Source organism: Eutrigla gurnardus, assembly GCF_963514095.1.
Source record: "Eutrigla gurnardus genome assembly, chromosome: 3".
Lineage (NCBI taxonomy): Eukaryota > Metazoa > Chordata > Actinopteri > Perciformes > Triglidae > Eutrigla > Eutrigla gurnardus.
This window is the reverse complement of record NC_139917.1, coordinates 15,039,951-15,053,713: the sequence shown is the minus strand read 5'-3', so window position 1 is coordinate 15,053,713 and position 13,763 is coordinate 15,039,951. Positions and strand designations below refer to the sequence as shown.

At 43.4% G+C, this 13,763-nt stretch overlaps 2 protein-coding genes across 2 annotated transcripts in view; one reads left to right on the top strand and one right to left on the bottom strand.

Moving 5' to 3' along the window:
* Positions 1–12,529, top strand: part of LOC311011204 (nucleosome-remodeling factor subunit BPTF-like) — a 41,331-nt gene extending 28,802 nt beyond the window's left edge. The window contains exons 29-36 of the mRNA XM_084006010.1: positions 373–455; positions 2,435–2,660; positions 2,856–3,193; positions 3,858–4,031; positions 4,482–4,674; positions 5,645–5,729; positions 7,429–7,615; positions 10,252–12,529. Of these exons, the coding sequence (XP_083862136.1) occupies positions 373–455; positions 2,435–2,660; positions 2,856–3,193; positions 3,858–4,031; positions 4,482–4,674; positions 5,645–5,729; positions 7,429–7,615; positions 10,252–10,288 (1,323 nt within the window). The 3' untranslated portion in view covers positions 10,289–12,529. The remainder of the gene's footprint in view (positions 1–372; positions 456–2,434; positions 2,661–2,855; positions 3,194–3,857; positions 4,032–4,481; positions 4,675–5,644; positions 5,730–7,428; positions 7,616–10,251) is intronic.
* The window catches only part of ten1 (TEN1 subunit of CST complex), a 233,303-nt gene that overhangs the window by 48,815 nt on the left and 170,725 nt on the right, over positions 1–13,763 (bottom strand). The window lies entirely within an intron of this gene.

Below are 13,763 nucleotides of genomic sequence, written 5' to 3'. Positions count from 1 at the left end.
CAGGTCATCCAAGGCGCGTGTGCGTGTGCGTGTGTGCGCGTGTGTGCGTGTGTGTGTGTGTGTGTGTGTGTGTGTGTGTGTGTGTGTGTGTGTGTGTGTGTGTGTGTGTGTGTGTGTGTGTGTGTGTGTGTGTGTGTGTGTGTGTGTGTGTGTGTGTGTGTGTGTGTGTGTGTGTGTGTGTGTGTGTACACTGCCTGGTCACATTTAATATTAATATTTTCAGTTCACATAAAACATCTCTAAAGTTTTTTTCCCAAACATGAGTTCAAATATCCTTTTCGAATGTTATGTTTTGCTTCCTTTCACTCTATAAATAACTGTTCTATTGTAAACCATGTGTTTTTTTCTATCTTCTCTCGATGTGTGTTTCAGGTGGTGATGAAACAAAACGCTGTGATCGAGCACCTGAAGCAGAAGAAGACCTTGACGCCTGCAGAGAGAGAAGAGAATCAGAGGTGCATGTCCTGTTTGTCACCAGTCATACCGAACGCACAACATGTTTTTGGAACACCATAGAAACAGTAACCACAGAGATTGTGTTCATTATCTATGGGACAGATCTTCTTTGACTTCTTACGAAGTTCTGATCATATGGATCTCACTTGGGCAGTCAGCACACTAGCCTCTCCTCTCTCCATTTGACTTTTGTCCAAACACCACGTTGGGAGGTACTACACAGCGTGAGAACTTTTGGGTGTGTAACCACCAACAGCTGCATGTACTCACTGTGACCCTACATGCAAGAGCAGAAAGACAAACCCACGTATAAATGTAAGGAGTTGCACAATAAACATCACATAAGGCCCTTCCAACCCTACACCACTTTTTAGGGATTTAGTAAGTTTACACTCCTCTATATAAAAGTTCTATTAGCTTGGCATCATTTAGCAAAGTCATTCAGATAAAGGTATACATTTTCATTGCAGTTCTTTCTGAGTGCATGCCGTCTAAAATGGGTTTAGCCTACTTTTACCTTAAAAAGGTGTTGCATGATTTTATTACAACTATAAAAGCAGAAACAGATTCTATAAAATAAAGGTCAAAGCAGTGGAATGTTCCCTTCTGGTTTATATGCTGTAGATAGATTCTACTCTGACCTACAGTTGACCCTGACAACCATGTGTTTATGTCCACAGACGGTGTGTCAACACTGTGTCCATTCACACAAACCTGAAATACCAAACTCAGACTACCGTGACATCACTGCAGCAGCTCTGTCTGTCTCTCTGCTTATTTTTCATCCTTTCTTTTCCATTTCTTCATGTCGTCCTTTTCTCTCATTTTTCCTTCAAAACACGACTCTCCGTAACAACATCAAACTCTGACAACGGCGTGTCCTGTCATGCTGCATTTGCCGCGTGTGCTTCAGTGCGCACGCTGTCGCAGCCCTGGCCACTCTTTGACCCGAGCAGCCACGAGTGTTTTTGTCGCTGAACGTGAAGCAACAATTTTCGGTCTTAGTTGTGAATGTTGGCGAACACAAGTGAACATACTGGGCACACAGAGCCATGAATTATCTTGATTTACTGCAATACACTGGCGTTCAATCTTGACACACAGTTTGTGGAGATAGTTTTTGTAGAATCTCCCAGGTTTTTTTTTTTTTTTTTTTGCTTAACGATTGTTGTACTTCCTTTTAATTTGTAGGATGTTATATCATCGCAGTACAGGACCCGACACATGACCCTGAATCCCCAAGTGCATTTCTATTTGCTTGAATTTATGTGTGTCCGACCTTTCTTCCTAACGAGCAGCGTGGCTTCCCAGTTGTCGCCTTTCTGTCAATCTCTCACAATCCCCCTCTCCCAACCTCTCAGCTCCATTCCCATGCTACTGGAGCACAGAGTCTAATACAAACACACAACCCAATAACTCTCTAACATCTGTAAGACACATGGCCCAGTGACACGACTAATCTGACTGCTTGGTTCTCACAGAGATGATGACATGACGGCGTGACTTATTCACTTTTTGTCCTAGTGAAAGTCTTATTTGATAGAGGAAAGATTAAGAGGCAGCCAGGGGTAGCATTCAAGAAAAGTCCAGAACATTAGTCTGGAGTTACAGTTTACTAAACCGAGCCGCCAGAATACCTCAAGAACTTGTGTTGGGAGAAATGCCTTCATTGTTAATTGACATGATTTTCTTACACAGAAGGTTTGATGTTCATATTTTTGACGTAGCCAACAGCCAGGCAGGTTGTATCTGAATCATTGAAGTATTGTTTGAATTAATACTGGTGTGACAGAGGAAAAACGTTTTTTTCCTTTTTTTAGCCCAGACTATACATTTTTTATTTCTACTATGTTCAAGGGCCTGTTTATCCTCAACATACAGTACCTCACTGTTTTATGTGCATTCATGATCCCATAACTTTTAAAAGTTCAGGAGGATAAAAGTACGTTATTAACTCCACTCCCATCTTCCTTTGCAGGATGATCGTATGCAACCAGGTGATGAAGTACATCCTGGACCGGATAGACAAGGATGAGAGGCAGGCTGCCAAGAGGAGGAAGAAGGAGGAGGTGGTGGAGGCAAAGAGGAGGTTGGCCAATGCTAGCAAGCTCTCCTCACTACTTTACCGGCACAAAGAGAGCCTCAAGATGGAGATCCTGAAGAAGCGGGCGCTTCTCGACAAGGAGCTACAGCTAGAGGCCCAGGTATATGACATTTCACCCAGCGTATACAATTACAAAGTAAGGAGCTACACATAAAGGAACAGAATGGCCTCAACAATCCATTAAGCTTTGCACACCCAGTATGAAGTTTAAAATGTAATCATGAAGAGGTTGACAAATGGCATGAACGGTGTTTTCCACCCATTTTTAACCCCATCTGTCTATTACACTCCTCAGGAGGAGTTAAAGAAAGACCTGTTGAGGATGCGGAGAGAGAAGGAGAGGGCTCAGGCTGCAGCTCACCAGGCCGCGGCGGCCGCTGCTGCCGCTGCCACCGCAGCCGCCGCCCACAACCAGCAGCAACATACTCTGGCACACACGCATGCCATCACCCCTCAGCACCACCTCACCACGAGTGTCACCTCCACACACAAGAGGAAACGGGAAGAAGAGCGCGAGACTACGACGTCGGCCAAGTCGAAGAAGAAGAAGATGATCTCGACAACGAGCACCAAGGACAGCAAAAAAGACATCAAGCTCTACTGCATCTGCAAGACGCCCTATGATGAGACCAAGTATGTCTCTGGAGTACTCTGTTGTTGTCACTTATGCGATGTAACTCAAAACAAAACCACATTTGCTCACTTTTTGTTTCAGTTTTTTTGGAACCATTCTGAGCAATTACATTTTTAGGCCATAATTGGATAGTGAGGAGAGGGAGTGACTGGAAAGGGGACAGAGGAGACGACATGCTGCAAGGACTATATGCTGGAGATCAGATCTCCCATTTTCCTAGATCGTACAGCTGCACCGTGCACACTTCGAGAGTAAAGAAAATGTATTAAAAACAATCCAAACTATACAATCGGCACTTGTACTTGCACTTGCATTGCATTACGGAAAACATTGCCTGCATCCAAATTGTTCCTTGATTTATTTACAAAATAACAAACCCTCTCTGTAATCTTTTTGGCCTCGTCGCTGTCTTGAGGGAATCTCATGCACTTTAAAGTGTCCTCTGGGGTTTGTTGCTTTGGTGCAGCCGTTGTCTGAGTTACCCAAGTGAACTGTATTCCGTTAAGTGTTTATTTTCACATCTTTTGCACAGATTACGTAAATAAATTCCTCTTACTGGCGTTTTGCTTGTTTTAAAAACCTTGATCAAATATGCTATAATTCTCCACATACTGTTATACTGAAGTAATGACGAAACCTTTGTATCCTTCTTCCCCTCCAAAGGTTTTACATTGGCTGCGACCTGTGTACCAACTGGTATCACGGAGACTGTGTGGGCATCACAGAGAAGGAGGCCAAGAAGATGGACGACTACATATGTGTCGAGTGTAAACGAGGCCAGGAGGCCAGCACAGAGGAGCTGTTCTGCATCTGTCAGACGCCATACGACGAGTCCCAGTAAGGAGCTGCAGGAGTGTGTGTGTTTGTGTGCCTCGCTCTGCTTCTATATGCTTCTCTATGCTTCTATTTTTTTTTAATTTGTCTGAGATAACTACAGCTCCGGTGCATCATCCCGCTCGTCACATTTCGCTCGCCCAGAAAATTTGACACAAACTGATGGAGCAATTTGATGTAATTTAGAAAATGTATCACCTCTCCGAGATCTTGCCAGCTGTGACCAAACACTTAAAGTTGTGTCACAGTTTAATGTGATTTAAATGTGAAAAACTGATTTTGTTGCTTTGAGGAAACCACATTTTAGCTCTCTGTATTGCCATGTTCACCAAAGTACATGTTACGCTCATCTCTACTATCTTGATTGTCATATAATTATACTTTCATTCATCAAGCCCATTGAAATACAATGCAAATGTCCCTACAAGCTAAAAGGTCTTCTTGCCTTCCCAGGTTCTACATTGGCTGTGACCGCTGTCAGAACTGGTACCACGGTCGCTGTGTGGGCATCCTGCAGAGCGAGGCCAACCACATCGACGAATACGTGTGCCCGCAATGTCAGTCGACAGAGGACGCCATGACGGTCTTCACACCACTTACTGACAAGGACTACGAGGGCCTGCGGAGAATCCTGCGTTCCTTACAGGTAATCAGATTTGCTGTACACATGCGCTTATAGATAACTGTATATAGGAGAGCTTGGCAATTAATCAATTAATGGTTGAGGCATGAGCTCCTGTAATTCATAGTCAACATGGGAGAATGTGAATAAAAGTAACCTCAAGAAAACCTCAGCAGCGCAGCTAAGTTACTCTAGCATCTCAAACAGAGGCACGCAGCCGAGTGGGAGAACACCTGCTAAAAATGCAGCCGACGTTAGCGGAACAATTTTTCTCACAGTATCCGATACGAGAGGAATGAGAGCTCAAATGAAATGTTCTCAGGCATGTGAATGCAAACAACAAGCAAAATAACATTTGTTTAACGCTTGTTTAGTCATTTTATTTTCCGGCTTTATCACCCGGCCATAGTTTACAATGATCAAAAAGTGAATAAAATGTTTAAGTCAATTACCTGGCATATTTTGTTATTATAAACTGGAAGAGTTACCCCTGTAATTACAGTAAAACAATGCAAATTAAAATGGTAGTTCAAGTAACCTTCAGGGAGGTTTCCTCTTACTACATCCCTGTACGTCTGCGTTGCAGGACCACTGAGCAGAAAGCAGCAGCACCACTGTAGTTTTATCACATCAATAGACCGAAGACTAACGCAGCTCCTCGTCTCCCCACTACGGTGCGAGAGCAGCAAACAAAAGTCCTCTGTGTCCGTCTTATCTGATGGGTTCGGCTCCCCAGATCGCTACTTGGACGACTGCCTGGAGTCTGCGTTTTCTTCTCTCTTTTTTAGCTTCCCTTTCTTTTCCTCCTCCTACCTCGGGTCCACAGTCTGTGGATGTGTGAGAGGGAGAGGAGGAGACTAAGGGGGAACATCTGTGTTGACCCACCTGCCTCCACTGTCATTTTCATGATTCTGTTTGTTTTCCTTCGTCGGTCTCAGCTTTCTCAAGTGTCTTCCTCTGTACCTCTCTCTCATGGCCCCTCCCTCCTCTGCAGGCACATAAAATGGCCTGGCCGTTCCTGGAGCCGGTGGACACAAACGACGCCCCGGACTACTACAGGGTTATCAAGGAGCCAATGGGTGAGTGGAGGAAATGAGTGAAGCACACAAACACAACAGTTAATACAGACAACAAGGTTTATAATTGAATGCTTCCCAGCCACTGCAGTCGGGGAAGTAGCCTCCTGTCCTTTTTTGGGTTGGCAGCAAGTCTAGATCCAAGCCTTTTCTGTGTTCTGCGTTTCATTGAGAGCTTGTATTTGTGCACATATTGAGCATATTAAATTACTTTCAGACTTTGTTAGAGGTTGACTCTATTATCTGACATTGTACATACATGATAAATGATTCATGGATTAATTTATAATGACAACAGTTCATAAAGTTGGAGCCGTAGATCAACCATCCATCGTCTACCGCTCATCCTGTATTCTGGGTCACAGGGGGCGGGGAGCTGATCCCAGCTGACATTGGGTGAAGGCAGGGGCCGTAGATCATATCATACTCAATAACTAAAGGACATAATGCTAAATATTACTATCAAAGGTCCAGACTATATTTTCTGAATGCTGAGCTCTTATAACTTTTAACATCATATCTTTGGTGGATTGGCTGAGATGCTTTTTGTGTTGTGCTTTCTGGCCCTGTAATGTAGGAAAATATTAAAATTGTAACTCACGAATCAGCAGATTACCAAGAGCCGTCCCCATTCTGAAGATAAAATTGCCTCAGTGGTGCTGTTTTCATTTCATAATCACTTTAAGTTACTGGAACCAACACCCAGTCTCTATATCTTAAACATGAAAACGCAGCCACCACCAGGATGCTAGCAAGGAGGAAGCCCTCCAACTCAGATCAAACCGGCCATGTAAACGGGGACTTACGTCAGCAGGGCCTTTTTGAACTTCCACACAAACAAACCGTTAATGAGCCGGTCCGGGTCTGCCGGGCTCCCTGTGGAAAGGGACCAGCACCACACTTAGCTCCTGTTGGCCGGTCCTGGAAAGTCTAGTTCTCCCTTTCTCCCTTCCATCGCAAGAAAAAGACCTTGTTGGTTTTCAGAAGGAAAAAAAAAAAGAAAGGAGCATTTGGCTGGTGTAGCTGCAGCCGTTGGTAGTTTTTGGAGGGGTTTGAGATGAAATCTGATGACGGAGAAGAAGGAGGTCTTTGATATTGACCATGAGGTTCGTAAGCTCCTGCCCAGCGGGGTGGGGGTTAAGGAGGTTAAGAGTGGGATATGTTTGTTTAAAAGGCAGCCCCGGGGACGCCATGCAGAGCAAACCACCGGCAGCAGCAGATTATATGAAGCCTCGGCTGTTGCCAGTTAGTTTCCTCGCTAGGTACATTTTTTTCTATCTTGGATTAACCAGGTCGGTGACACTGAAAGCTCCTTTTTATGGGAGCCCTCGACTTGGAAGCACTAATTTGACACTGATAATGACGCTCTCCTCAGGAATGGCAAATTAACTGATCTGGAAGGCTGACTAGATTGAGGTTAAAGCTGGCAGGGGTTTTGGATTTTTGCTGTCACATATAAAGTGATGAACTGTGCTCCCAGGAAACCTATTTGAATGTCTGTCAAACACATGCCAAATGAGCTGCAAATACTTTGAAGCAGGCATGCCAAGTTGTGGAACAAAGTCTGTTAGAAAGCCAGATATATATCTGCTGCTTCCGCATATATGATGTTTATCTCCGGCAGACAAGTAGGGTTTTTATTCATTTCTACAACACACTGCACAATATAACTAAATATATTGTTTGAATCCCCTCTTCTCAGACCTTTCCACCATGGAGGAGAGGATACAGAAGCGCGAGTACATCAAGCTGACAGAGTTTGTAGCGGACATGACCAAAATCTTCGACAACTGCCGCTACTACAACCCCAGCGACTCGCCCTTCTACCAGTGTGCCGAGGTTCTGGAGACCTTCTTTGTTCAGAAACTTAAAGGGTTCAAAGCCAGCAGGTAAGATGGGGATGATGACGATGGCGATCAGTTCCGATGAGGGGAAAGAAACGCTAAAAAAAAAAATGGCAGCAGGCGAGATAAGGGAAGTAGTGCTTAAAGCCCCTGGGTCAGAGAATGTAGTCCTTAGGAAAGAGACTAAGTCATTAGTTGTTCCAGCTGCGCTGCTGTGAAACCGCCTCTGACCTCTAACCTCCTTGGAGGCTGTGTTGATACACACTTTTTCCAATGAGAGCCATAAAATGGAACTTGTCATGGAAAAAAATGCTAATGGGGTTCTTCGACTCCTCTTTGATTTCCTGGGTCACCATCTTGTGCTTCCTTCATATACATTAAAGTTTATTTGCGCGCCATGACTGAATGCTCATAAAACCACCGAGCTTCTTCTCTCTCCAACATAAAACACTCGGCACGGTTAAATCCCCACAAATACATTTTAATATTTTAGGAATTGTATATTTTCGCACGGGTGGGTCTCAGCCCTCAATCCTCAGTAGTCGTGCTAGACTGTGCAGACTGGCTCTCATAATGGGTCAGGTGGGTGCCGCTAATAAATAAAAAAAACCGCTGACCCATGCATGACTAATATTCTTTTATTGTTTTAAAAGACAGAATTATTTGGCGCTCTGCACAGGACGCTTGCCTTTCCCTGCCCACCCTACTGTTTTTCTGCAGACTGTATGAGTTTTCACTCATACTCTTGATCCTCTGCAGTCAGCTGACTTTCCACCCGTAGCTGCATATCTACATCAGCTTCCATCACGTTATGACGGAGCATTTTCTGCTGTGTTGTTTTTAGCACTTATGTGCAATGTTTAGATTTGAGCTCTTAACACGTATTGTAAGGGATATTAAGTTGAAACCAGAGCAGCCGGAGTGCCTTCGTGGCAGAGTGGTTCCAGCACATGCCACATTACCACAACATCCCGTGTTGGATTCCAGCTTCGGGCCGTTTGTTGCATGTCATACCTCTCTCTACCTCTCCATTTCTTTCTCTAAAACTGTCAAATAGAGACAAACAGGCCCCCAAAAATATAAATATATATATTTTTTTTTTTGAAAAGCCAAATAAATAAGCCACGGATTTACTATTTCATAAAATAAAATGTTTGAAGTACAGAAAATTGACTTTGCAGAATTGGGGCTTTTCAGACTGAGAACCAAAGCTCTATGTCAACTGAAGCATTTTACAAATCAAATTGAAGCAATGTATCACCCTGTGTTTTATGGCTTTGATGCTCCTGCCTATACTGGAAGCAGCGCGTAAGCTCAAATCATTCCACTCTCTGGTTGTGCCCCTAAACTCACCTCACTGCATTGCTCTCGGTGGATGCACGCCACAAGACTGAGTCGAGCGGTTGATTTATATTTGCAGACAATGTCGTTTATAAGCCTTTGCTGTATTTTGATTTGGTCATTTACTGAGGAACGAGCTGAACATCTCAAGATGAGTTTAACTGGAGGTAGTTAGATCTCAGCCACGCCTCATCTACGAGCTCAGCGATGTCTAATTAGTCCGCTAAGTCTTATGGTTTGCATCCAGCTGTGTGTCCTGAACGGTGATGTGCTTCACCCGCGTGTATTTACACCATCCATTCCCTCTCTCATCTGTCTCTCTATCTCTATCTCTATCTCTCTTTTGCAGATTGTGATGTCAAACTCCTGGGTGCCGGGGTCACTCTTAAAACAAACAAAACAATAATATGCTATCCCCCCCGGACGTTGCTGTTTTTACTTGTTTAAAACAGCGTTAAAAACTTTGTAAGAAAGTGCATATATTAACTCACACTGTAGGTGTGATCCTTTTTTTATTTTAGAAGCAAAGGAAAGAAAAAAAAAGTTTCTACTGTCTAATAACTGCGGCCATGTTGGTAACACAAAGCATTCTAGGGAAAATGTATTTTCTTACACTTCTTGCAATAGATGACTGATATTTTGTTTATTTTTGAGTTGGATACAAGACAAAATATGAAGTTTGTCATTCTCTTTGTTGAGATTCAGTTTTGGAAGAAAAAAAAAGAAACCAATAGCTATTGATTTTGATTGTAAAATTTTACTTCAGTTCCACAAACATACACGGATAACTTATCTTGAAATTTGACAGAACTGTTGTTTATCGTATTGGTCATAATATGCTGCAGCAGAACATTTTTACCTCATTTCTTAGCCAAGAATTTTAAAAAAGCATGCAACATTTATTAGTTTCTTTTTATTTGCTGTACCCATGTATAATGTTATTTTATGTGCATATATCTTCTTTTTTTTTGAAGGACTATATTATGTTCTAAAGGAAATAATTGTAGGATCTGTAAAGATAGATTGGAGAAAAATGTAGTTTAGCTTTCCTGTTCTAAATATGGTGAGCTTGACAGTCTCCAGTTTAAAAAAAAGTCCTTGTACATACACGGTTGGGCCGACATCATATCATACACTTCGACAACATTTCACCAACATGGCTGCTTGCTATGTCAAAGTGTCTGACCCACTGGCATCCAAATCATGTTTTTGTTTTGTTTGTTTTTGTATTTCCCCTAGTGCATATTTTTGTCATATTGTAAAGCTTTTAATAAAAAAAAAGGAAACACCAAGAAGTTTTCCAACTGTTTTCTTCCTCCTCTCTTTGCCTGTCTCCGTAGGTCTCATAACAACAAACTACAATCGGCAGCCTCTTAGCTCCCACCTAAAATCCAAGTGTCAAAAAGCCTTGTGGTTTCCTCTGAACGATTAAGCCCAGCGGTCCAAGCCGGGCTACGAAACGAACCCGAGCCCTCTCTGAAGGAGAGCACGCGCCCAGCTGAAAATCAGCTTGCACTGGTGTCAAAGCGCCCAACCTACAACACCTCCATTGCAGTGCAGAGAGAAGCCCCTTTTTTTAAATCCAAAGTGTCATTGGGACACAATGACAGAGGAGCCCCGCCTACAGACCACGGGGCAGGGCGGTCCAGCCCGCATCGTTCGCCCACCAAGAAGAAAGATCCAGATGGGAAACGCAGATAAAGCTGATAGGTCGGCTGATCAGCGGCGGTCTGATCTCACATCGGTGGCGGACTCGTGAAAAAGAGTTGTTAGTTCTGTAGCTGAGCACTATTTGTGTGTGTCCTATATAGCAACGTGTCAGCTCTGATCTTCACACCTGGAGGTGCAACTCTCATTTCATTCATTGTTTTTAATGAAACAAACGTCCCATTAAAGCCCCCGGCCTCACGTGGAGATGTTCATACTGTCAAACTGAAAATGCTCTGTTTATGCATCGCACCTCATATGCAACCAGCATTTCATTAGTGCAGTAGGAACACACTTTGCTCTTCATACCCCACTAGATTTCACCTATTGATGCCAGTGAGTTTTCAGATGCACCTTGTGTACTCCACTGCACCTTCTGACTTTCCCTCAGTTGCGTCGCCCTGCACGAAGCATGAACCAGCCTCACGAAGCCCGCTTGGTGGTGCATTCGCATTCAGTGATACCTTTTCACTGTACATTCCCTCTCACAGTAGCCTGATGCTGAGATAGACCCATTTTAATGGAGGTTAGATTTCTGAAAAAGCAGTGAATTGTTCTGTCAGATTTAACAGGGGTCTTCATTTTTCTGAGGGCTGTCATTTTAATTTCCAGAAGGGAAACACCCGGTAGAGACCATCCCACCCACCACATCCCATCCCGCTCTTCTGACCTTTTACCATTTTTTTTTTTAACTAACATGCATGTGGATTCTGTTAACTAGCTCTGTGACTCCTTTTAAACTTGACCTTTTTGAAGGAGATCAAGGACAAAAAGCGAGGAAGTGAGGCTGTTAGGTCTTCAGGGAAGGTGAAACGTGTACACGGCTTAACTAACCCACACGTGCTGTCCCTCCCTTCAAACACACACCGTCGCGTCAAAACCTCTGATTTTGTCGGTCGCTGAGCCTGTGAGTCTCTCTCCCCTTATCTATCAGCCACTTCTTCCAACATATTTCATTGAAGTTGACAGGTTGGCTCACACATGTCTCTCAACTCGCCCTCAAAGCATGGTTAAGTAATTGGATAATGGACTTTTCCACTCAGCATCAACTCAGTTATGTTGCGGTCTGCGGCAGCATGTCTGGGAGTAAACTTTGAGTGGGGACTGGGAGTCTTTGTACCGCGGGGTTTGTATGAAAATTTTATAGCTGCATTTTTATCATATTTGGGAACATTTTTGTAATCTGTGATTATCAGTGTTGTAGGAGGGGAGCAGTCATAAGACACGGTTGTCTACGTTGTTAAAAAACGGTTCAAAATTAAGCAAGCGTTTCGGTTGTAATCTCTCGGTTTTAATTCTCTTTTCCCGCAGAGTTGAGAGGTAATGTTGCTGCTGTCTTCTTTATTGTGTTTGTGTGTCTTTCACACAGAAGTCTGTTACTTTGTAATCTGATGATGATGTGTTTCATCCACTGTTTGTACTCTATTGTATATTATGGCTGTCCAAATATGTAGATGAAAGATTTTTAGAGCAGTAGAAACTCTTATTTTTCTCTCTTTGAACCAGCAACTAAGCCCGTCTGTATATTTGAACTGTCTTTTTTTTTTTTTTTTTTTAATTGAACGTTGAAAGTGAACTCTACGTTTTAGGTGAAATTGCCCTTTATAATAAAAGCGCTGCATATTGTGAGCATAAAACTGTTGAAGGGGTAGAGTGACAGTTAACTCTTGTAAAGAGTTTCTCTTTTTTTTCATAAGAAACCAACCAGTTCAACATAACTTCTATATTGACATTGCATTTCTTGTATTATTTATTCATATCAATGAGATGTTTTTCTTTTTTTAGTAATGTTGAAGAAAAGTAACTAAAAAGTACTCTGTTTTTAAATGATTGTGGCAACTCCGAAGAGATTCTCTTTTGTACTTGATAGGACATTTCATCCTAGATAATAAAGTAATGTTTTTGACATCAGTTCTCAATAGTTGTGTTTTCTTTGTTTGTGCTCGACGCACCGGAGACCATCTTTGCTGAAAGCTTGAAAGCTCAGCGACAACATTTTTGGACCACTTGTTGGTGAATCAGGGATGTTTTGCTAAGGAAGGTGAAGAGGGAGTTCTTTCTGAGACAGGATTGAATGAACAATCCTGACTCAAACACTTTTAACAGCAGAGGAAAGAAAACCGGGCCCTTCCATTCCTTACCTGCTGGACAAGGCTGGGTGTGGCAGATGAAATATGTGTCAGAGCTGAAGAAATTATCTGATCTGGTATCTATTTTTGTAGAGTTTAAGGAGTGGTGTAAAATAGACTAAATGTGAGGCTTAGGTAAGATGTATAATTGAACATCATCTGCATAGAAGTGATGGGAGATGCCCTTGAAAATATGTATTTTCAAGTCCTGCCGGGGACTTGTTTACATCTCTGTCCCTCTCGTTTCCTAACTCCTCAGTTAGAATCTAGTTTGTTTGATATATACAAACCTGGTTATTTACACTCATGTATGTAGCCTATATATTAAGCACATTATACACTGGTATAACATGCTTACATGGTGTATCTTACATAAATTAGACTTGTGAGCGGACAAGGTCATGGCCTCCGACACACACATACAAACTCTTCCTGTGATCAAATTCCCGACATGACACGTAAAAGCCACCTCCAAGGTCAACCTCTCGCTCTGCTCTCTCACGCTTCCCCCCCCAACTCCCTCTGGTGACTCCCCACTCCAACCACTAAATGAATCCAGAGGCTCGCGTAGACGCTGAGAGCACCGCAGATGGCCGCAAGCCCCGAGTGGTTTCAATCTACCGCCATCCTCGTCTCTCTGTCTCTCCCTCTCTCCCCCATTGTGGCTTTGGGGCTATCACACAGGAAGCAAGTGAGATATTCCCACCTCCCTCTCCTGTCTCCCTGCTTTTCTCTCCCTCCTCCTCCTCCTTTACATCCTCTGCGATGAGGAATGTCCTCCCGCTGCGATGGTAGCCAAGATGTGGAGCAAGCTCCTGTTTCCTGCCCGCCCGCATCTGTTCCCTCCAGCGCTGATCCCAGATAGAGACTTCCTTGAGCCTGGGAACTGACCGACCGAGCTGACAGATGGACAGAGGGAGAGAAAAGAGGCTTAGCCCTGCCTGCCTGCCTGCCTCCACGTCCAAGTTCCCAAGTCCGTCTCCCTTCCAGACAGGTTGAACAACCAACCAATCATG